This window comes from Odocoileus virginianus, chromosome 10, assembly GCF_023699985.2.
Source record: "Odocoileus virginianus isolate 20LAN1187 ecotype Illinois chromosome 10, Ovbor_1.2, whole genome shotgun sequence".
In the NCBI taxonomy this organism is placed as follows: domain Eukaryota; kingdom Metazoa; phylum Chordata; class Mammalia; order Artiodactyla; family Cervidae; genus Odocoileus; species Odocoileus virginianus.
This window is the reverse complement of record NC_069683.1, coordinates 24,556,165-24,582,517: the sequence shown is the minus strand read 5'-3', so window position 1 is coordinate 24,582,517 and position 26,353 is coordinate 24,556,165. Positions and strand designations below refer to the sequence as shown.

General features: G+C 35.7%; 1 protein-coding gene across 1 annotated transcript in view; it reads right to left on the bottom strand.

Moving 5' to 3' along the window:
* Window positions 1-316: 316 nt before the first annotated feature.
* FBXO3 (F-box protein 3) overlaps window positions 317-26,353 on the bottom strand; it is a 33,134-nt gene continuing 7,097 nt past the window's right edge. Inside the window, exons 4-11 of the mRNA XM_020911635.2 lie at window positions 16,480-16,594; window positions 14,732-14,936; window positions 13,596-13,641; window positions 10,495-10,579; window positions 9,520-9,642; window positions 7,956-8,071; window positions 6,555-6,745; window positions 317-1,573 (exon numbers count right to left, since the gene is read on the bottom strand). Of these exons, the coding sequence (XP_020767294.1) occupies window positions 1,403-1,573; window positions 6,555-6,745; window positions 7,956-8,071; window positions 9,520-9,642; window positions 10,495-10,579; window positions 13,596-13,641; window positions 14,732-14,936; window positions 16,480-16,594 (1,052 nt within the window). The 3' untranslated portion in view covers window positions 317-1,402. The remainder of the gene's footprint in view (window positions 1,574-6,554; window positions 6,746-7,955; window positions 8,072-9,519; window positions 9,643-10,494; window positions 10,580-13,595; window positions 13,642-14,731; window positions 14,937-16,479; window positions 16,595-26,353) is intronic.

Genomic DNA, 26,353 nt, shown 5'->3' with positions numbered 1-26,353 from the left:
TTGGGAGTTTATTTTTCAAAAAACCAATGTTTTGTTTTGTTTTTTTAAAGGATAGGCATAAAAGAAGGATCTGGCACCCTGATAATACTCTATTTTAAAAAAAAAAGGTCAGGAAAGGCTATTCACTCCACTTCAGAACATTCTGACAGGTTTCATGTCAGCCAATGTGAAAGGCTGCGTTTGCCTTTAAGTTTCCTGATGGCAACTCCCTAATCCTGTGTGACTTCCCTCTTTCTACAGCTTTCCCTACAAAGGAACTGTTTCTGGGGGAAAGGAAAGGTATAATACATGACATAGTTTAGTTACAGCCAGAAAATGACTTTGAATGGGCCTCTGGCAATAGGCCAGAGTTTTGATTTAATCTTCCTTTTAAGAGTAAAGGCTTATTAATATATGTATTTATGGGAAATAGGCAATTACACAAAATACAGGATTGGAACCAGAATTTGTTTTCAAAATGTGAGGTTTTTAGCATTTGGAGGATTTCATTTCCAAACTCTCAATTATATATTATTACAAAAAAAGAATTTTTTATATGTTTCAGGAAAACATACTTGATCTTAAGATAAAATTCATGTCACTTATCACAAAGTTAGACAGTCAAGTAACAAAACAGAAGCAGTATTTACAAATTTAGACTACATGAGACACTGTGAATAACCTTGTTAATAAACACAATACATACTTTTACACACTACATTTCAAAAATGAAGCATCTGTGAACAGTGTGGTAAAGGTCATAGTGTTGAAAACCTTAAATTAAATTCAAAGTTGGTAGAGTTGAAGACTAGATTTAAGGTCAAGGCCATACTGATAGCTTTAAATTCAAGGTTGTGATGAAAACTCTAAATTCAAGGATAGATTGTCTAAGGACAAACAACTGGCAGTCAAGCTATTTAGTCAGTTAGTTCCCTGTAGGTACAAAATATATAGGTATCACTAAATGGATTAGCCTAATTACAAATTTTGTTCATTTCTATATAACTTATAAGTCTTTTCACAGAACCATTCAGTCACATAGTTTCTCTCTATCCTTGTGTAGGTATTTCTGATTCATTTTAAATCCTCTTTCAAACCAATTCCCTTCCATTTCCATATTTTTATAAGTATAAAATTTTTTAAAATAAAGAAATGTCTGTTCCTTAGCTAGATAAGTATTCTCCCATTAACTCCTAGAAGAGAAAAAAAGATTCCCATTTCCTCCTCTACCTCAAAAACACACAGCAAACCCAAACACTCCAATTCCTAAAGTAGCGCCGCACAGAACCCAGGGCCTGGTACAGTATTTCCTGCTAGTCTTCCTGCTATTAATATAAGCTGAGAACAGTTTAGTTACTGACATTATTGAAACATCTATTTAAAAGACTGGATTCATCCTAGGGCTTCCGTCAGCAGAGGCTTGCTAAAAAAGGCGAGAGCAGCGGCGTCTTCGAATGGGAACATCAAAGACTCTCCTCTGTCTCTCTTCCTCATCGTCATCAGACTCATCCATGTCTGCCGAATCGTCATCGTCTTCCTCCTCCTCCTCCTCTCCTTCCTCTTCCATCTCTTCATATTCATCAGGACCCATTTCCTTGAAAGAGAAGACAATCTTTTGATAAGAACTTCCATCAGGTTTTTTTTTTTGTTAATTTAATACAAATTCTCATTTACCTAGAATCTAAACAACTGGGCATGCCAAGTATGAATTTTTATAGACTTCTCATTGAATTTTATACTTTTTTATAGAATCTTACAGACTTTTACACATGTTCATGATGCACATGCTAACGTTAAGATTCTAGAGTATGTATGCTATAACAAGTTTTAAAATGCTCAATGTGTTCACAGTAAATATATTTCATCAAGTTATTTTTTACATGGTGGTTGATAATTCACAGAAGGTAGCAAACAGACAACTTCTAACAACCCAAGATAAAATTTTACTGAATTTATTAACGTACTGTGGAACAATTCTTTATTAACCTGCCTGCTTACAGAAACGAGGATACAAAAATATAACTAAGTCACGACCTCTGCTGGTAACTTTTATGTACTGCCAACAAGAGGTCTAGTAAGACAACCAACCGCCTTCAGTAGCCTCCACTTTTAAATTAACTTGTTGAAGACTATCAGAAAAAGGCAGCAGTGATATTGAACATCCAGCATCTGAACGTCTCTTGGACACTTCCATTCCTTTTAAGCAATGTCTCTAGTCGAGTCTTGACTTACTCTGCTGTTGGATCTCTGTCTCATACATTTTTGAAGACTCAAGAGAGGAGTTACTATAATTGGACAGAATTCTGAACGGCAAGGAGGACCTAGCTGTTACTGCGGGAAGTACTGGGAAGCTTGGGCTGTGATGGCAGCAGAAGTCCTTCCCCCGTGGCCTTAAGGCATGGCAACATGCAGCACCCCACGGCCCCGTGACACCGCCTCTGACCGCTGTCCCCTGCCCATGGCCTCCAGCCACACTGGCCTCCGCGCGCTCCTTCAGACACACCAAGCGCATGAGCGCTTCAGCACCTCTGTACTCGCTGCTCTGCTTGGAGCACCCTTCGGCTACACATCCGCCCGTTTCCCGCTACTTCTTTCAAGCATGAACTCAAATGTCACCAAGGCTGTCCCTCACACGTCTGTGTATCAGAACAACCCAACAGTACACTTCTTAGCACCCTTACTCTGATTTTTCTCCAGTGCACTTGACTACTTGACATAAGTGAAGAGTGGATATTTACTACACTTTGTTTCTTCCAACTACAATGTAAATTCCAAGCCAGAGATTTCTTTTTAATCTCCTCAACTTTCTTCTCTTTTATTTTTATTGAAGCATAATTGACAAACAACATTATATTAGTTTCAGGTGTACAACATAATGATTCAGTATCTGTATACATTACAAACTGGTCACCACAATAAATCTAGTTAACATCCATCGCCATACATAGATACAGAGCTTTTTTCGTGTGATGAGAACTTCTAAAATTTACTCTCTTAGCAACTTTCAAAATATGCAATACAGTATTATTAACCATAATCACCATGCTATACATTACATCCCTGAAGGCAGAGATTTTCATTGAGTTGTTCACTGCATTTTCCCCAGCACCTAGTAGGTACTCAATAAATATCTTTTGAGCAAGCAAAGTAATGAATGTGGGAGAAAGGAAATGTCCTTTATTATCTGTCAAAGTAATTGTCACTCAGGATTTATTGTAACACTAACAACAACAATCAGAAAATATACATAAATATAAGATATTTTGTTACTTTTATCTTTTGATTTTTCTTATTCTGGGAAATAAAGACTTTAAAATTCAGTAGAAGGTCCCAAAGGGGGAGAAGATTAAAACTTAGGAAATTCTAAAACATTAAATCCAGGTAGTATGATTATTATCTTAAGAAAAGAACAGAAAAACTGTTTTAAAAAAATCAATGTAGCTAAAGAGGAAGATTGCTGATAATCTCAGACAAAAGTGTATATACAATAACAGTAGATGGAAAAGGGAACACACAAGAATGGAAATAAATAAGCAGCAGGAGCCTCTAAAGTGTCCAAAAACAAACTACCTAGACCAAGAAAAGACTTAAGACCAACCAAAAACAAAATTTTATAGCAGCATTCAAAGTATAAAACAAAAAGTAGTATTAAGAATGATAATACATGGTTTGGGGACAAATGATGACAACTCAACTTCTGTATCAAGAAAACTAAATTTTTAAATAGGAAAGGTACAATACAAATACAACACAAGAGAAATACAATCCCCACTGCCTCTTTCATCTTGATTAGAAATAAGTGCAGAATACTCATTTAATTTTATTGAGTTCTCATCCTGGAGAAAGAGAAAACATTTTCCACAAGGGAGATCAAGATTTTACATGCTTCTTTGTGGTCAGGAGGAAACTAAAACTCTAAATAAGTAAGAACATAGTTAAGAGAAGGTTGAACATGTAATGAGTTTATTACCGGAATTGGAAATTATAAATTTAAAAATTTTAAACTTTAAAAAAGGAGTAAGTAAATATAAAATTCCTCAGTTTTAATTTCTAACATGATAAATGTTGTATACCCATGTAAGCAAGAGTTCTTTGGAGTCCTCAATAACTTGTAAGAACTTAGGGGGATCATGAGATTGCAAAGTCTAAGAACTACTGTACTTAAGTAAAGACTACTCTATCCCCACCCTAACAAACACAAAAAACAAGCCTCAACAGGATCAACTGACTCAACAGTAACTTAACTGCGCAAACTGCCTGCGCAAACAAACATCAACACTCTTTACACTTTAGGTCAGGAATATATAGCAACTTTAGGGCAAGGAATATTGTCACAGATAGAGGTTTTATAACAATAAAAAAAGCACTTCATTAAAAACACATAACAATCCTAAACATATTTGCATATAATTAAAATACATGAAACAAATTTAAAAGAATAAAAATTCAGAATTAAAAAAATAGACAAAACTGTAATTACAGTTGGAGATTACAACAATCATCTCTCAGAGAACAAACACATACACAAAAAAGAGCAGTAAATATAAAGAAGACTTGAAAAACAATCATTTGACTTGCCATTTATAGAATAATATTCCCCAAATATCAGAGTACACATTCTTTCAAATACACAAGGATCATTTACCAAGACAGACCATAATGCTAAGCCATAAAACATTTTTAAAAACTGAAATTATACACAGCAAGTTTTCTAACCATAACAAAACTAGAAAGCAATAACCAAAAGGTAACTAGAAAAGCTCCAAATGTTTGGAAATCGATACATTTCTAGAAAAATACACAGATCAAAATTAAATTACAAGGGAAATCTGAAAATATTTTGAATTAAATGTTAATAAAAAAATAAAAATTTGTTAAGTGCAGCTAAAACAGTGCTTAGAGGGAAGGTCTAAAATCAATCATCTAAACTTCTACTTTAAGAAGTTTAAAAAAAAAAAAAGAAAAGCAAATTAAACCTAAAGTAAGTGGGAGAGAAATAAAGATAACTCCAAAAATCAATGAAATAGAAAATAAGCAAATAGAGAAAAACAGTGAAACCAAAAATTGTTCCTTTAAATGATCAATAAAAGTGAGAATCCCCTAGCTAAGGTGATGAACAAAAGAGAAGATGCAAACTACCAATATCAAGAATAGAACACTATGTGTAACTATAGCTCTTATAGGATATCAAGGGAATATTGCAAATAACTTTATAGAAATAAATTCAATATTTAGACCAAATGGACAAATTCCTTGAAAGACACAAATTACTAAAAGTGAAATAAGGAACAGAAAATACGAATATTAAAGAAAATTCATATTTTAAAATGTCCCCACAAAGAGAACTCTAGCCCTAGATGACTTCACTGATGGAGCTACTCAAAAATGGAAGACTGTTATAGGAAGTAGCAAATTCACAGTGTTGGAAATACACATTGGGAGGGAAGCTAAACTTCACTTCCAAAGCTAAGACTGCAGATTCTTCTCACCAGAAATACCATGAGTATTATTGGTGGCGTCTCATCACCATCCTTTTCTTTCCAAACTGTACTTGGGAATGTATCTAAGTTCATGTTAACATCATGTCTATCTTCCCAGACTTATTTTGGACCCACCCATCAGACTCACCCCAGGAGCTAGAGCTTTTTTTAAATATCTGACATCTATGACTTGATTACATTCTGGATATGCAATTCATATGGTATTCCTATTGTATTACTGGAGCATAATAAATTTCTTGAATCATATAGCTGGTAAGACTGGGGTTACTGCTATACCTGTCATAACCCTAGAAACGAGATTTTAAAAATAGGACTAGTTGAATTAGGAAATTATCCCAAAGAGAGACTACTAAAAGTACAAGTCTACCCATTAAATCTTCTTTGTAATGATTTTATAGGATATTTGTATTATTTTTTAAAATTGGGAATTTTAACAAAAACACATTAAGAAATTGTTTCCCCAGTCTTCACAAAATAAAGGCAACTCTGGTCCAGTATAGTGATTCTCATTAGGCAACAAAACTGTTTCTGGAAACTGGAAAAGACACTGAACCTTTAAAACCAATAACTACTTTACATGGAGGATACAGGTCATTATACATTCATTCAAACTCATAGAATATGCAACACCAAGAGTGAACCCTAATGTAAACTATGGACTTTGGGCAATAATGGTGTGTCAAGGTAGGTTCATCAATTCTAACAAAGGTTCCACTCTGGTAGGAGATATTGATAATGGACGTGTCTATGCATGTACTGAAGGATGGGAAATCTCTATACCTTCTGCTGAATTTTGCTATGAATCTGAAATTGCTCTAAAAAATAGTTTCTTTAAAACAAACAAAAACAACAAAAAGATAACACTAGAGTTACTGATTAAAGAATATGGAGCCTAGTTTACTTACTGTCCACTCCCACCCAATGTATTCACATATCCCCCCATCCCCCCAAAGATATCTCCCTCAAAATCTCTAGGGTTCTCTGAAATACCATTTACAAACTACTTGTAAGACCCTCTGTGGAGTTCATTCTACAAAGTCATGTAAATCAGCACCAGAGGAAAATTTAACCTACCAATCGAGCTATAGACACCCTGAATGTCGGACATGCCATATGGAATCGGGGAATGGCGACATTAAAGATCTTGTCTTTAAAGTAAAGAAAATGGAAGGTATAATATCCTTCCATATAGCCTGATGTTGTAGAGAATGTGGTACAACTTGTATATTCATACACCCGGCCTGGGCTGATGATTGGAAATTCACCTGCAGAGAAAACAGCAACAATAAATCAAAGAATAAAATTTAATTCTGCATTATAGCAAATAAGACATGTCCTCTTTAAACTATATTAAAGTAAATGCATAATTAGAAACAATTTTTAAAGGAAATATAACAAAATGGTAACAGTGATGGGATTATGAGTATTCTAACATTTTTCTGTATTCTCTGAATTCCTTACAGTGTATATATGCATGGGGGGGGCGGAGGCAGTGATTTCTAGTATCAGAATAAACACCAGAAAAGGAGAGGTGTTGAAGACACACTCTTTAAGACATGGGTAATAAAAACTGTCACAGACTCTAATTCAAACAGAGATAAGGATAATTTAAATGTTCAAAAGTAGCAAGAGACTAAAACATAAAATTCTGAAGATGTCCCTTCAGCATTTAGCCCAGACAAAGGGCAGTCACAAGGGAGAGAGGTCTTACCCCAACAGACAAAATGACTGAACAAGAATTACAACGTTAATAAAGTTCTTTAGCACTAGACCCTTAATAATTCCTTAAAAAGAGATGTAGACTATGACTCTACTTGTGGCAATTAATTAAAATAAATTTAAACTGAATCCTACATATGCTTAGGACCAGTAACTGAACTGCACTGCTTAAGTAATAATAATTTCCTGAAGTACAACAAAAGACTGAAGAATCTGAGGGCTCAGAAACTTATGATACTCATAATTTTTTAAAAAGCCAAATGTCAATTGTAATCAGAGGCTAGAGATAATTGACAATAAAATCTGTGCTATTAATTTTAACATTGCCCCTGAAATTAAAAAAGATGACCAGTATGAAATTTATCTTCTTTTTCTGTCCTATACCTGGTAACCCTATAGAATATGATAATGAATAATTTTCCAAGTAAAACAAATATAAGAAGTTAAGAAGGAAAAGCAAGAAACCCATGTGATGGACAGAATGGAGATTCAACCCCTGAATAATTGAGTTTGCTATCCTTTTAGAAAAGTTCATGTTTAAGGTACTAAATTGATAAAATAATGACCTTTATACATTATATTTATTGTATTATAGTTAGGAGAAGAATCCAGAATCTATGGCATCTTTCACATTGAAACGCCGTCTTATCCACTACTACATCATGTATTTACCAAGCAATTATATGTATCACATATATATTCTCCAAAATGTCTCAGAAGCAACTGATGTTTAAACTCAAATCTTGGGTTACATACCAACTACTCCAGGTCCTTGAACTTCTTCCACATCACCTTTAGCATTTGTTATTCTCCAGTAACGACTGTCTAACTGACAAGCCTTTTCAGGAAGGGCGTCTTTTGACATTTCAATCCTGGAGAAAAAAGGGTGGTAGAGACACATTGGTTTCTTCTGTTTAAGAGCTATAATATTTGAGCTAAGATGGTGAAAGGGATTTCCAAAGTAAATTAAGAAAACCATCTATTCCTGTAAGCTCTCAAAGATACTGGCTGGACTCCACCCACAGAAATGCTTTCATTCAATTTACACACTTGACTGTCAGTTAACAATAGAAAGGGCAACACAAAAATTTACAAAACAGAGTGGTGCCAACAATCTTGTGTTCAAGTGACCAACGTGGGAAACACATTCTACAATATAGTGCTATGAAAAACTGCTGTAAGAAAATGGAGTCTTTTTTTCACCACAAGGCTATGCAGCCCATTTCCCTTTTCTCCATTAGCTTCTAGAAAGCTCAGAGCAGAATGTCACTATTTCGTGCACCTACTGTTCAGTTACCGGGATCGTCCCTTCACTGTTTCCCAACACTACTATTTCCCTCCTTTTTCTGAGAATCTGCTGACTCATTTTCATTTATAGAATACCCTATAAGCATGTATAGGTGTTATTATTTTAAGCATATCTTAATCCTAATCCTAGGCAGGATGTAAATTAAACAATTAAAACAGGTTGATCTGAATATATGTAACTAGACATCAAAGCTGGATACAATACCAAAATCCTAGAATGCTTCCTGGTTAAGTATATGTTACCATTATTTCCAGTATGTATGCATATGTATATATAGGCATTGTAAAAACCTATACATCATAAAGTATTTAAAAATACATCTAAAAACAAAAAATACATCTTAATATCTTAAGGTAATGAGTTATCTTTACCTCACAGTACAGCGTACTTATTAAAGTGAATTTAGTATGTTTTTTATTTAACCAAATCCAGGGTTTGCTCAGCACTATGTCTAATTATAGAGGCTGTATTCAAATAATACTTATTTCATTTTTAACTAAATATAGACAAGCTAGTTAAAACTTAAATGCATAGTTTTATCTTGGCCAACTTCATAGCTTTTTTTTTTTGGCCACACTGTGCATCACGTGGGATCTTAGCTCCCTGACCAGGGATCGAACCTGTACCCACTGCATTGAGAGCACAGAGTCTTAATCACTGGACCACCAGGGAAGTTATTCATAGCTTTTAGAATGCATCGTAACTCTAATACTGAACTTTCATGATGATTACAACTTGGTGGTCTACCTCTCAAAGTACTGGGCATAATACTTATAGTGAAGAAACAACTTAAAGGTTGATATAACCTCAAGATATTTTATAAACACTACATTGTAGAAAATTTTTTTGCTATCCACCTACTCCCACACTTTAGCAAGAAGCTGCTTTTCAAAATGTGTTTTCTATATCATATCAAATAGGGTGATGATAACACATCCATGAGCTATATCCCACAATTTTTTTTTTTAATATCCCACAATTTTAAAAAGCATCCCCATTTAAAATTCTCACCTGATTCGGTATGTGAAGAAATAATGGGGTGGATGTACAGAGCTAAGTTCTGGCAGAAATGATGTGGAAACTGAAACTGTAATATCCCCAGTCGTTGCTACACACTCTGGATCATGAACATATCTAGGTAATTTTAAAAAATTAAACATTTTTAAATCAACAAACCTCAATTCTATAAGATATAAGTTTTAAAGATACAATGCAAAATAGTTTATATTTTACCTTAGGATAAAAAATTTAAAACATATTTGGGACCTTATTAAACTTAAAAAAACAAACAAATTAGAAAACTTTGAAGACTCTGCATCAGTAATGATAGCAGTCAAGGTTCAATGATCAGTGGATCAAATAATGGATTAGTAACTAACCTGGAAACTAAAAACAGCTTATTTCAGTTTTCAGAGCTAAGGAAACTTGGAACATCTGAAAACTCAGCTATGCCCTTTAAATGGTGACTGACAATAAAAGTGTGTTAATATGTTATTCTAGAGGCCTCTAATGTATAATTAATCTATCATTTCTGCCAACCAGGCCACTGTGAACCAAGATTACCTCTAATACCATCTATAACATGTGAATGTTCCAGAGATAATAAATAACATTTTCCAGGAGTCAAGAGTTACTGCCTTGCTAGTCACAATATATTTATTAATTGGTAATATTATATAACTACTTTATAGTAGTTATTATATAACTACTATATAGTTATATAGTATAACCCAATTATATAACTACTATAAAGCCATAGCTCCTAAATCAAAATCAGTTTTTTCTCTTGATTCTTCAAGATGAAAAAATACTAGTCATTCAATTGTTTGGATGTTTTGGCTTTAAAGTGAGAATAAAATAATGAGATTCAATATGAGAGGTTCTGGTATTAACCTTCCTTCCTGGGAAACTTCATCTCATGATGTGTAACTAATGGTTTTTTCTGATTTATAACCATTTCAAACCAAAAAGGTCTGAGTAAAATACCTGAAAATTTGGTCTCTGATGATAGGGAAGCCACCTGATACAACACTGTTGACATAAGAAGTAAACCAGTCAGTAAAAGTAGCACCTATAAACAAGGCAAGGGGGGGAGAAAAGGACAAATACGTTTTAAAAATCTACACAGGAAACAAGGGAAAAAATTATAATTTCTCTATGCTTAACAGTGGTATCTAGTGATATCAAAACTAGAAACATTTATAGGTGTCATCTACAAATCCTAGGTAAATTTCTATCCTCAATTTTAGCGATCATATTTCCTAACTACCTTGGTAGGGAATCCTTCAACTTCCTTCAAACTACTTTTTAACACTTTAAACAGTTAACTTTTAAATTTTAATTGGTTCCGGTACAAGAATGAAAAGCCTTCTGTCTATAATTCCTAGAACATACAGAACGAAGGAGATATAGCTACATCTAGGAAGAAACTACAGAAAAAGATATCAGCAGCCGTCTTCAGATGAATAAAGTATATCCCTGGTCCACTAGGCAAATTCTGATTCACACACAAAATTCTGGTAGAAGCCAGGTTCAGTCTGGACATTTAATAGGGGTATAGCACTGTGGCGTTCTGGGCATCAGGAATACCCCAAAGCAGTTTCCCTGGTGGCTCAGACGGTAAAGAATCCGCCTGCAATGTAGGAGACCTGGCTTTGATCCCTGGGTTGGTAAGATCCGCTGAAGAAGGGAGTGGCTACCCACTCCAGTATTCTTGCCTGCAAAATTCCATGGACAGAGGAGCCTGGTGGGCTACAGTCCATGGGGTTGCAAAGAGTCGGACATGACTGAGCGACTAACACACACAGCCCAGTTGTGCTACGATAGATTCGAATGTCCTCCATATTCTCAGTGACCAACTCGAAGCAGACAATGACTGGGATAGTCTAGTCCAGGCCATACATCTGTGACCTGGTGATTAGATCAATAGCAAGTATTTGCATGAATTATGTCGCCTCATTTAGGTAATATAATAACTTTCTCAGACCCCTACCATTTATTGTTAATACATCTCAGTGCCTAGAATATATTAATTAGTCCCTTAATCAATGTTGCTCAGTGAATTTCTTCATAATATGGTTTCTATTAACCTAGTTTCTGCATTCTACCACACTGAAAGTCTGATGCTGAATTTACAATCTGTATTTACTTACAATTCTATTTAGGGAATGATTGAAGATACAATTTAAGCTTGAGTCTTATAGTATACAGCTTTAAAATTTTAAAGGTATCAGTTGAAAGCAGGTAAACTGCAATTGTTGTTGTTCAGTCGCTAAGTAGTGTCCAACTCTGCGACGCTATGGACTGCAGCACTCCAGGCTTCCCTGTCCTTCACTATCTCCCAGAGTTTGTTCAAACTTATATCCACTGACTCAGTGATGCCATCCAACCCAGTTTTCTCTTTTCTCAATGTCTATTAATTGCTCACTCTGGCCCTTTTTCTAAAAAAAATTATTTCAATTGGAGAATAATTATTTTACAATATTGTGATGGCTTTTGCCACACACCAACATGAATCAGCCACAGGCATACGTGTTTCCCCCCCATCCTGAAGCTCTCTCCAACCTCCCTCCCCACCTAATCCCTCTGGGTTGTCCCAAAGCACTAGCTTTGGGTGCCCCGCTTCATGCATCAAACTTGCACTGGTCATCTATTTTACATATGGTAATGTACATGTTTCAATGCCATTCTCTTAAATCACCTCACCCTCGCCCTCTCGCATTGAGTCCAAAAGTCTGTTCTTTACATCTATGTCTCCTTTGCTGCCCTGCATGTAGGATCATTGGTACTGACATTCTAAACTCAATATATATGCATTGATATACAGTATTTGTCTTTCTTTTTCTGACTTACTTCACTTTGTATAATAGGCTCCAGGTTCATCCAACTCATTAGAACTGACTCAAATGCGTTCCTTTTTATAGCTGAACAATATTCCATTATGTATATGTACCACAGCTTTCTTATCCATTCATCTGCTGATGGACATCTAGGTTGCTTCCCTGTCCGAGCTATTGTAAATAGTCCTGCAATGAACACTGGAGTACACGTCTCTTTCATTTCCGGTTTCCTTGGGGTGTATGCCCAGCACTGGGATTACTGAGTCATATGGCAGTTCTATTCCCAGTTTTTTAAGGGATCTCCACACTGTTCTCCATAGTGGCTGTACCAGTTTATTTATTAAATCTAGAACATGCCATAACTTGAACATACAAACCTAGAATATGCCATAGTCTGAACTCACAGAAACATATACTCTACTCAAGGTTCCAATTAGGAGATACAATTATAGATGCCTTGATCTGGAAGGCCCCTTCACTATTAACACATGAGGATGTTTAATATGTGTTAGAAATACCTCTAAAAAGCAGAACGGATAGTTAGGATGCTTGTCTTACTTGAGCAAAATCTAAGCAAAACAAGAATGAATGAACAACAAAGGGGTGAGATGCTCTTGTATACAGATTGAATTGTTCTCAAAATCCTGAGATGTATATGTATTGCTGAGTCCCTTCACTGTTCACCTGTTAACTATCATAACATTGTTAATTGGTTTTAATAAAAAGTTAAAAAAAAAATCCTGAGGAAAACCCTTTTAAGACCAAGAAAAATCACATGTGCCAAGCAGTTTATAAGGCCCAGTTTATACTGGTCTCTGAAGACTGCTGGTTTGAGGTCTCTGGTGTGACTTATCAGTATTTTACTACAGCACTAGCACTAGAAGAGAACAAGTATAGTTATTTCATGGATCTGTATCTCTCTAATTATGTATTAATATGATAGATGGAAAATGCATGTGTGTATAAGGGAACTATATACACATTTCTAGTTATTCCATATATTTCACTGTTCTACAGAAGAATCCTAAGAGAACAAGGTTGTATAGGGCACAGCTTTTTTCCAAGTAGAAACCCAAGTCAAGTATAAGGGCTATTCTAAAAAAAACATAGTTACAGTACTTTATGAACCAACAAGTTCTAAGAAATACAAATATAAAATTGCTAGCTGGTCAAGTAACAGACAAGTTTTTACTAACTTAATGTTTCTGACCAGAAGGAAGAAGGGAGAAAAGAAGACTTTTGTTTTACCTATGATAAACATGTCAATAGCAGCTGGATTCCGAGCCATTTGGTCCTAGGTGAGAAAAAGAATATTATAATTGAATATTGTACATTTTACTTAATTTTGTATTATTCATTGTATCCTTCCCTGGGGACAAGGCAGAACAGACAACAATAACTTAAGTGCTCTAAACAATACTCAGACATTCCTCATACTTTTCTGTTTCTGTTTTTATGATTTCTGTATTTAGGCTCTTCCTATCAAGTTCTTAGAAGAACACCAAGCACTTCTCCAAAACAGTTAAAATGCTTATACACTGCTGTCAGTATTCAAATAAACTTTAAAAAAAAAAAAAAAAGATCCTTTAAGAGAACAATTAAGGTGTTAAAACTATGAGATGATACATGACCTATGGACCCAGAAGACAGGGCTTTGGGTTCAGTCAATGGACCCGAACAATTCTAGATTAATCACTTCCCTCAGGAAACGGAGAGGCCAAGTCATTATCCTACAACCCTACAGAACTACTAAGTCAAAAATGAGATAAAGATATGCAAATGCTTAGAAAAAAATTAAAAGCAATGAAAATTCTTTAAATAATTTAAATTCCTCTTTTAAGTTAAAAGTTCACATCTAGACAAAAACAAAAGTAGCAGGTCTGTAACTAAGGAATGACTGAGAACTGAAGAAATAAGAATGAGACCAAATGACATGATATTCTGTGTGTACATGAAAATCTTAACAAAAACCTCCTAAAAAGGATCTGTATTTTTCAATAACCCAAATACATGCTGAAGAAAGAGTTTAGAAAGTTTCCACTGCACTCAGAACTTGAATCAAATGATGTGCAACTACTAAATTTTTAAAGTTAGAAACTGATATTACAGTTAATCACCTCAGCAAGAAGCTCATTAAACTTAAAATGCCTTAACACAAATCGCAGCTTCCCCTCTGTACATACAACTGTTTGCACTGTTTGTCCATTGGTGAAATTTTCTTTTAGTATTTTATGCCATTAAATCAGAGTATTAGCCCTCTAGTTAGATAGGTCTATCATCAAATCACATAATGCTCTATACTCATTCCACAGTCCTGAAAATCCCTAATGTACATTTTATCAGAACACATCTGAAAGCCACCTTTCAACACACTTCCTACTTACTGGACATTGGTAGAAGACTTCATTTTTGTTTCGGCCCTCCGCAGCTTCCACTGCTATGTACTGACTCAAACCAGTGTGTATGCAAAAAGTTAAAGGGAGACAGTATTTCAGTCCCTGTCTCTGCTGGAAGCCTCCAGCAGCCGTGTCGACATCTAACAAATCCTCAGAACGGTAGTGATTAGACAGTGCCATGCTTCCCAACAACCTGAGAACATAGACTCAAAAATTTAGTTAACTGCAACTTTTTTGATGAGTACTAATTTCACATTGACAACTTTATGAAAACTGATTACCATGTCAATTCTAAAGCAGGAATACATGAAACACTACAATTTCTATATATCTTAAATTCAAACTCTTGAGTGGAAAGATTCTGATTTAAATTAAAAGCCTAAATGTCTAAATGTCAACCTTTTAAAAAGAAAAACAGTTTTATTGCTTTCAAAAACCTATCTTGCCATAATTTGCCAGCGTTTTGCTGTATATGTATATATGACTAATTTTATGTTTAAAGGAGTATATTCTCTCTGATACTTCTATCTTGATACAACCTTTAGCTTACTCTATCCTACCAGGCAGAATAAATGGAGATCAGCTTACACCTTGTTCAAATTTTCAAAAACTTGGGATGTCTGGTGTCTAAACTCATCTCATGGTAGACAAACGAGAATAACACAGGTTTCAGTCTTTGCAAGAGTCTCATCCTAAGTCTCACTGAGCTGTGGATGGATAAAAATCCCTGTGTTGAACTCATGACCTGTTTGTCATGTCAAGTCTGAGCAACCCCTTTAGTCAAGTTCTCTCCTGTTTGTTCTTGAAATATGACAATTTTTCCTTTTTGTCAAGTTGCAGTGCGACAGGAAAACAAGAGTAGAAAAAAAAAAAATCAGTGACTTAGGCTTATCTAGTTCTAATTGCCCAGTATTTGACATCTGAACCTCAGTAACCTCAGTATGATCGATCACCTTCTTCTAGATTCCCTGTACTCACTCAACTCCGATCTAAAATGGTAACAGAGCCTCATAGGATTTTTCACACAGAGATACCAAATTCTAAGAAGAACAATGCAAAATTCTCCCTAAATTCCTATTAGCATGTCACAAATGCAAAGTCTCTGAATTAGCTTAACTTCAAAAGGGAACAAAAGGAGTAGAATCATTGAAAGAATAAACCTTTTAAAACCAGGAGTGAATATGACAGTTACTGTACGTTCTGCTTTTACCGAAAGGGTCCACACTGAATACTTCATATCTTTTGGAAGTAAGTTCAAAACATGCTATTCAATGATAGGCTATGCTTGAATAGGACAAAACTGTATTTTCTTTGGTTAAGTATATGTAGCTCTGAGCAAATTACTTTTTAGATGTATGATACACAGAATTTACACAAGTTCTCCCAAACAATTTACCTGGCCTGTAACAGGGTAAACATTTCAAGGATTCATAACAGTTCTAGTTAAATTATACACACACACACACACTCCCCTATCTCATGTCCCATAGCCCCACCTCCAACCAGACTTCATTTAAACTATAAAGATGTACTGATAGAAATGATGATTTTGAGACATAATCTATTTTGGCAAAATCAAATTCAAGCTTTATATTTTGTCTTATGGATTGTTACAAGAAACAAGAGAAAATTCTCATACTCCTTTAATCTGTTAAGAATAACTACAAATACAATTTGTTTACATTCTAGAAAATACTTTGTATAATAAAAAATAACCCAAACAGTGAACATCTTACCCAGGAACCACTAACTTCTGCCCATTGTGGATACGATAAGAACACCGATAATCATCAGGAAGCTTGCAGCCGATCTGAGCTTCCACAGCATCTAGGTCTTCCTCTCGAGCACCCTCTGCAGAGACACAAAAGAGCAAATTATGAAACAATGACAGACTTAAATCTAAGAAGGAATTCCAATGTACCTGCTAGTCAATGAAACAATTTGAGACCAACTGAATTCTGCCTAAAAGGTACTTGCTGAAACATAGGGAAATGAAATGAATATACAGAGAACCATTACATCATTTTAGATTGGCTCTGACATTTGAAGCACTTGAGCAAGCAAATCCCCCAGTTTCCTCTCCAGGGGGAAAGCACTGGCATTAAGTAAAATATGGAATGGCAGGCACCAGTGAAATCCACAATAATCTTTCACATTACACTGCAAACTTAAGAGCATAACTCATTTTTCTTAATCTAATAAACTTCTCTATTTAAAAAAACTCTCCAGAAGTCCTCTGTAACAGATGTTGTTCAAGAGTCTTCACCAAGCTTCTCAATGAGGAATATAGGACTTAGGTGTAGGCTCATTCTAGGAGGACATAACCTAGCATTTGATTTTCATCTTTGTAAGCCTGCCACATAAACTAGCTTCAAAAAGTATCATTACTAATACCAAGAGAAGAGAGTCACTCCCAGCAATGGCCCACCAGGCTGATGGGCCAAACCTTCTGCTTAGAAGTAGAAAAAATGAACAGAATATCAGTTTCAAGGTTTTTGGAGAACCTCAAAGGCAGTGAGAACCAGCAGGGTCTGGGCTGGGGGAGGCTGGTCCAGAACAGGGAAACTTGAGAGTTTGGCCAGGCCATTGGAGCTACCTTGTCTTTGAGGCAACTACCAATTCTGAAAGCAAACACAAAGCTGGGAAACTGAGCAAAGCTTTCAGCATTATCACCGGGTTGAGAATCTTCCAAAATTGATGAAAACAATTCAAGCAGCACTGTAATTACAAAGAAAATCATTACCTAGACACATTACTGGAAAACTGCTGAAAATCAAAGACAAAGAGAAATCTTAAAAGCAACCAGAGAAGAGGGAAAAGCCACAGTCACTTTCAGAGGAATGATAGTTAAGACTGACAGCTAAATTATCTACAGAACAACAGAAGCTAAAATAGTATCTTCAAGTGCTGGAAAAAACAACAACAACAACTGAATTCTATATTCAGTCAATTTATACTTCAAAAGTGAAGATGAAATAAACACATTTTTCAACCCTCCCCAAAAAAATCTGAAAATATTCAGCAGTTGCAGTTCCTCATTAAAAAAAAAAAAAAATACTAACAGGAATTCTTCAGGCAGAAGAAAAATTACCCCAGATGGAAGCATGAAGATACAGGAAGAAATAAAGGGCAACTAGAAGAGGTAAATATGGAGGTAAATCTAAAATAATATTGAACATATAAAATAGTAATAATGTTTTCAAAGATATAAAATATGTTAAACTAAAACCATAAAACTATAATACAAAAGATAAGAGGGAGGTAATTGAAATTAAAGTATTTTAAGGATCTTTCATTGTTTAGGAAGTGGTAAAAGTACTAATTTTACAATAGGCATCAATCATGTCATATATACATATTTTAATTTCTAGACTAATCACTAAAAGAAGAAAGGAAAGGAGGTATGGAATAAAAGATAATTAAGAAGAATGCAAAAAAAAGGAAAACCTACTTAGGTGGCACCATTAAAAAGTAGAAACAAGGTATGCACACATGCCTGCTCAGTCACTCAGTCAAGTCCAACTCTTTGCGACCCCAAGGACTGTAGCCCACCAGGCTCCTCTGTCCACGGGATTCTCCAGGCAAGAGTACTGGAGTGGGTTGCCATGCCCTCCTCCAGGGGACCTTCCCGACCAAGGGATCAAACTGCGTCTCCTGCATTGGCAGCGGATTCTTCACCACCGAACCACCTGGGCTTCCCAGCAACATAGTATATTTACAATCAAATGTATTAGTGATTATGTTAAATATAAACAGACTAAATAATCTAATTAAAAATCAGACTGACAGACCAGATGAAAAACAAAACACCATCATATACAAGAGGTACATCTTAAAGATGTAAACACAGAAAACTAAAATAGCTCTACTAAAATCATACAAAATAGACTTGAAGGCAAATAGCATTATTTGAGGTAATGGAGGACTTTCTGTAAAGGCAAAAAGGTTAAATTCACTACACAGGCATTATAACTTTAGTTTTGTACATCTAATAACACAGCTTCAAAATATATTTTTTAAATGACAGAATTAAAATGGAAAAAAGATTATCTATAATTATAATGGGTTTATTAGTTTTCTACTGCCACAATATTAGAAGTGTCAAGCAACACTCATTTACTATTTCAGTTTCTGCAGGTCAGAATTCTGGGCATGACTCAATTGGATCTTCCGCTCAGGTCTCACAAGGCTGAAATCATGGTGTTAACTGGGGCTGCTAGCTCATTTTATGCATCCTTTGCTTGGGGTTCTCTTCCAGACTCTGGTTTTTGGCAGAACTCTTTGCAGTTGCAGGATTGAAGTTCTCTGCTCTGAGAAGCCATCTGCCATTCCCTATCAGCTAGCCCTCTCCACAACATGCCAATTTGCTTGCTCATGGCCAGTAGGAGAGATACTCATGCTCTGAATCTCTCTGACTTCTGGAAGGGCCCAGTTCCTTTTAAGTTCCCTCTGGGTCAGGCTTGCTCAGGATAATTTCCCTTTTGATTAATAATTAATTCAAAAACAACTAATTTTTGACTTTCATTACATTTGTATAACACCTTTACCTTTTGTCGTATAATATGACCTAATCCCAGGACTAAAATCAATTATATCTATAGTACCACTCATATTTAAGGCAAGGCAATCATTGTATCAGGCATGTACCACAAAGATGGGAATCTTGGAAACTTTCTCAGAACTCTGCCTACCACAGTAAGGAATTTTAACATATCTCTCTCAGTAACTAACAGAATAAGGAAACCAAAAACTTCATAAGAGTATAGATGATTGAATAAGATTAACAGTTTTTGTCTAATTATATATATATATATAGTACTAATTGGCAACAATAGCAATAAATATATAGGAGAGATACATATTCAAGTATACATCGAGTATTTCCCAAGATAAATTATATGCTGGACACACAACAAATCACAAGAAATTTCAAATGACTGAACTCATATAGAGTATATTCTCTGATCACAGTGGAATTAAAATATAAATTACATTAAAAAGATTACTAAAAAAGCCCCCAATGTTTGGAAATCAAGGAATACATTTCTATACAATCCATGGGTCAAAGAAGAAATCACAAAATATTTTGAACTGCATGTTAATGAAAACACAACATATTCAAACTTGTGGGATGAACTTAAAGCTATGTTTAAAGGGAAATTTATACACCTAAACAGATTTGAAGAAAATTAGAAAGGCTGAAAACTCTATAATCTAAGTAATCATCTCAAGTCAGGAAAAAGTGACAATAAGGTAAACTCAAAGAGAAGTCAGCGAAATTAATGAAATAAGAAATAAGATATTAATATACAGAGGATTGACAAAGACAAAAGTCAGTTCTTTGAAAACATTAATAAAATTGATAAGCCCCTTCCTAACAAAACTGATCAAGAATAACAGAAATAATAATATCAAATAATATCAGAAATGGAAAGGTGAAATCACTACTGATCCAACGAGCATTACAAAGATAAGAGGATATTATGAAAAATTTTATAGCAATAAATTGGAAAATGTACACGAAGTACACAATTTCCTAGAAAAACACAACTTACCAAAACTGACATAAGACTAAGTAGAAAATCTGAGTAGTCCTAAATCTGATAAAGAAATTGAAATTTAATTTAAAACCTTCCCACAATGAAAACTCCAAGATTGAATAGCTTCACTGGTAATATTCTACTAATCATTTAAACAAGAAATAAGACCAAGCTTACATAAACTCTTCCAGGGAACAGAAAAAGAGGCAACACTTCCCGATTCGTTTTACAAGGCCAGCATCATCTTGATACCAAAACCTGACAAGAACATTGCAAGAAAGGAAAATTACAGGCCAAACTCTCATGAGCATAGATGTAAAAACCCCAAATACTAGCAAATCAAATCCAACAATATATAAAAAAGAAAAGATAATACATTCTAACCAAAGTAAGTTAACTCCACGAATGCAAAACTGGTTTAACATTCAGAAAATCAATCAATGTAATTCAGAGCATTAACAGAATGAAGTAGAAAGGGATTTGATAAAATTCAATTATTCATTTAAAACACAAAAACAAAAAACCCTTTCCCCAAACTAGGATCTTAAGGGACTTCCTTCAATATGCTAAAGAGTATCTACTAAAAACCTATAGCAAACATCATCTTGTTGAAAGCTCTCCCTCTGCAGTTGGAAAGATAAGGATACTCACTATTATCATTTCTACCCAATACTGTATTGAAGGCCCCAGCCAGTTCAATAAAGCAAGAAGAATAAAGAAATGACATATAGGAATTGGAAAGCTAGAAATAAAACTGTCATTCTACCTCCGCAAGGATATGCAAATTAAAATCACCATACACACATTAGAAAGGCTAAAATAAAAACAGTGACAACATTAAAGTGCTAGTCGGAATGTAAAGTGGTAAAACCGTTTTGGAAAATTAACAGTATTTTTTAAAGTTTAACGGAAGCATACTATACCACCCAACAAATGCAATCCTAGATATTTGCCCGATAGAAATATGCTCATAAGTACATCAAAAATGATTTACAAACAGAAATAGAGTCACAGACGTAGAAAACAAACTTAGGATTGGGGGGCAGGGATAAATTGGGAGACTGAGATTGACATATACAGACTACTATACATAAAATAGATAACTAATAAGGACCTACTGTAATGAACGGGGAACTCCACTTAACACTTGTAATGACGTACAAGGGAAAAGAATCTAAAAAACAGTGGATATATGTATGTGGATAACTGACTCCCTTTGCCATACAGCAGAAGCTAACACAACATTTTAAATCAACTATGCCCTAATAAAATTCGCTTTAAAAATGATTTACAATATTATTTATAATAGTCAAAGACTAGAAATAAACTATCCAGCAACAGTAGAATACATATATAAACTGTGGTCTAATCATATAATGGAATGTTTATACCATAACAAAAATGAACAAAATACTGTTACACACAACTGAATCTCACAAATGAAACAAATACTTTACACAAAAGACGCAGTTAATCATGCAAATTATATAAAGTTCAAAAAGACAGAAAACTACTCAGTGGCATTAGCAATCAGGATAGTGGTTACCCCTGAGAAAAAGAGAGGGTTCTAGGTAATTATTCTACTTTATGACCTGAAGGGTGTTACAATGGGCAAGTTCACATTGCAACAGTTTACTGAGTTGTATACTTATGATCTGTGCACATTTCTCTAGGTTGGTTAACATCACTAGTGATAGCCTGTGGATATCACACACCTCCAGCAAGTGATAAAAGAAACAGTTCACCTCAGTAGTAACCTGAAAACCCCTTAGTCCAGTCTAATCATGAGTAATACTTTAGACAAAGTCAGTCTGTAAAATACCTGACCAGTACTGCTTCAAAGTCAAAGCTGTGAAAGATAAGGGAAGGCTGGGAAATTTCCACAGGCCAGAGGACAGTGAGGAGACACATGGCAACTAAATGAAAAAGAATCTGAAAGGCAACTGAAAAAGGATCCCACTGATGGAAAATCTGAGGAATTCCAAATAAAGTCCAGAGTTTGGTGAGCAGTAATGTGCCAGTGAAGACTTTAGTTTGACAAATGTCCCACGGGATGGTATGTTAGGGGAAACTGAAGCTGGCTGACGGGTTCACAGGAACTCTTTGTGCTATCTTTGCAACTGTCTTGTAATGTAAATTACTACAAAAAAGTTTATTTTTTTTAAAGTTCAGTATGAAAGTAAACAAGCTGAATAGCTATCTGAACCAGAAGTTGAATGAGAAAAAAATTACTAAAATTTATATGGTTAGCGCTACATGTTGGACATTTAACATGTAACATTAAGAAACCAAGCATTTCTTGCAAAGAAATAGCAAGACAGAAAAAAATAAAATGACAAGGAAACATGGTGAAAGACAAATATAAGGAAATATGTTTTAGAGAGGCATCCTACTCTGACAGAATTTGGGAGCCAGACAGACCAGGGTCAAATCTCAGCTCTACCAATTATGGCTGGCCCTCTGTATCCACGGTTGTGGAACACAAGGATACAAAGGGTCAACTATGGGACTTTGAGCATCTTTGGATTTCGATATCCTCAGTGAACTCTGGAACCAATCCCTTGTGGATACCATGGTATGACTAGACTGACTGTGATCTCTGGCAAGTTATTTCACCTCTTTAATCCAGTTTCCTCCTCTGCAAAATAGAAGATGACAACCACCTACAGAGAATTAGAGAGAGGATTAAGTAACTTGCAAGTATTTAATAAAGTGCTTTCCTGGCCCCCAGCCTATTTGCATGAGGAAGCGGTGAAAAAATTACTAGGAGTCAAGAGGCCTAGAGTTCTAGAGTTTATCTCTGTTCCTCACCAGCTATAGGACCCTGCGTAAGTCACCTCAACTCTCTGAGACTGTTCCTTTACCTACAAAAAGAAAAGGGCTGTTATAAATCAGAGATCCACAAACTACAGCCTGCAGGCCAAATGCCGCCTCCTTCCCTAAATAAAGTTTTCTTAGAACACTGCCACACCCATTTGTTGTTGAATTGTCTATGGCTGCTTTCCCACAACAGCAGACCTGAACAGCTGTCACAAAGGCCATCTACCTATCAAAGCCTAAAGTATTTACTAGCTGGTCATTTAAAGAAAAAGCCTGCTAATCCTTGGTCAAAATGATCTCTAAGAAGTCCCTGGACTCAAAATATGTTAAGTCAACATTTAAGGTTAATATGAACTTCAAAGACATATGATAAATACCATTAGACAGATGGCAACCGGGAACTTCCAGATGTACAAGTTGGATTTAGAAAAAGCAGAGGATCCAGAGATCAAATTGCCAACATCTTTTGATCATTGAAAAAGCAAAGAGAAATCCAGAAAAACATTTTACTTCTACTTCACTGACTACGCTAAAGCCTTTGACTGCATGGATCACAACAAACTATGGAAAATTCTTCAAGAGATGGGAATACCAGACCACCTTACCTGCCTCCTGCAAAACCTGTGTGCAAGTCAAGAAGCAACAGTTAGAACTGGACATGGAAGAACAGACTGGTTCCAAATTGGGAAAGCAGTACGTCAAGGCTGTATATTGTCACCCTGCTTATTTAACTTATATGCAGAGTACATCATGTGAAATGCAGGCTGGATGAAGCACAAGCTGGAATCAAGATTGCTGGGAGAAATATCAATAAACTCAGATATGCAGATGACGCTACCCTTATGGCAGAAAAAGAGGAACTGAAGAGCCTCTTGATGAAGGTGAAAGAGGAGAGTGAGAAAGCTGGTTTAAAACTCAACATTCAAAAAACAAAAGACCACGGCATCTGGTTATCACTTCATGGCAAACAGATGGGGAAACAATGGAACCAGTGACAGACTTTATTTTATAGGGCTCCAAAATCACTGTGGATGGTGACTGCAGCCATGAAATTAAAAGACACTTGCTCCTTGGAAGAAAAGCTATGACAAACCTGGGCAGCATATTAAAAAGTAGAGATATAACTTTGCCTACAAAGGTCCATCTAGTCAAAGCTATGGTTTTTCCAGTAGTCATGTATGGATGTGAGAGCTGGACAATAAAAATGGCTGAGTGGGGAAGAAATGATGCTTCCAACTGTGGTGCTGGAGAAGACTCGAGAGACCCGTGGACTGCAAGGAGATCCAACCAGTCAACCCTAAAAGGAATCAATCCTGAATATTCATTGGAAAGTCTGATGCTGAAGCTGATACTCCAGTACTTTGGCCTCCTGATGCGAAGAGCCGACTCACTGGAAAAGACCCTGATGCTGGGAAAGATTGAAGGCAGGAGGAGAAGGGGACGACAGAGGACGAGATGGTTGGATGGCATTATTGACTCAATGGACATGAGTTTGAGCAAACTCCGGGAGATGGTGAAGGACAGGGAAGCCTGGCATGCTGCAGTCATGGGGTCACAACGAGTCAGACATGACTGAGTGACTGAACAACAACATGCCAGGATACTATAATTCCAAGATACTTAATAAAAATTTTCCCAAGCCCAATGCCTATCTGCTTTCCAAGTTTCCTATCTGTAATCTCCCTACCTTTGAAATTGAGTCAGGGACTATGGCCCCTGAGATGAATAGCTAAGTTCCTGACTCAGTCCTAAAACTCAAAGGTCTACATGAATAGAACCCCCAATTTTCTAGATTTCAGAGCATTTGTTCTATTCCAATTCATAGCAAAGACCCCAGAGAACTGGCACCTGGGAGTAAAACAGGGGCTGTTAAGGAATTCTCTGACAACCTCACCTTCAACTACTAAGAACACAACTGTGAGCAGGGAGCCTGGGAATACCAACTGAGTGCCCCCCTAAAAAACTATGAAAGAAAAAAGGAAGAGGCTGCTATGTACCCTTAGTTTCTTCCTTTCCTGGTAGCTCCGTGCCTCAAAGGAGAACAACAAATATATTCTCATAGTCCAAATACCCTAATATTAGACTAGTCTCTAAGAATGCTAAGACAACCTAAACAGAATAGGTCCTTCTCTTCCTTCAACAGCTGTGAAGACTGCAGCCCTGGCATCAGTCCTGTATTCAAATCCCGGCTCAGCCTTGACTTTGTGATGGCAAACAACTTACTTAAGATTTTTTTGCCTCAGGTAACTCACCTATAAAATGAGAATAGTAATTGCCTACCTCACAGGATTTTGGCAATTTAAATGGAATAATATACAGTACTTAGCTTAGCGCCTAGCTTTGTGTTTAACAAATACTAGCTACTGCATGCTTGCTTCATGCTAAATCACTTCAGTCACATAGGACTCTTTGAGACCCTATGGACTGTAGCCTGCCAAGCTCCTCTGTCCATGGGATTCTCTAGGCAAGAACACTGGAGTGGGTTGCTATTTCCTCCTCCAGGGGATCTTCTCAACCCAGGGATCAAACCTGCATCTCTTACATTTCCTGCATTAGCAGGCAAGTTCTTTACCACTAGCGCCACCCAGGAAGTCCACTAACCCTTACATATTTTACATATCACCACCAAATTACCTATTTTCGGAATTATTTTCCTCTTGAAATTTTTCAACCCCACATACGAAGCAGATGATATTTTTCTTTTCTTTCAAGAAAAGAAACTAATAAAAATATTAATCAAGGGTACTCTCCTTCAAAGCTCTACTGTCGCTATCAAATTATTCTTTCTTCTACTTCCTTGCAATTCAGTTTTAAGTAACTGGTCATGCAATCATGATTGTATGAAATTCATATTTGCATGGAAAAGTACAGCAGAAATATGAAACGTAAAAGCAATGCTTTTTCAAAAGAGACCTCAGTTCAAAAGGAATACATTTGAGAAGGACTAATTCCATCTTCAGCTTAGCAAAACCAAAACACATATAAAATTTCTTTTAGTGGAACAACCTGAAAAAACTTGGAGGCTAAAGCAGATAAGTAGCACCTCCAATCCATTTATGTATTTCTTGGGCATAAATTTAAAAATCAAAGTAATGGGAAATGGCTTGTTAATATTTCTTGCCAAAATTGGACAACAGTATGGTAGACACAGCACAGATTCTGGGGTCAAATAAACCTCACTTCAAATCTCAGTTTCATTATTCTGTAAATGTCAAAGTAGGGATGAAAGTTTTCCCCATTCTAATACGCT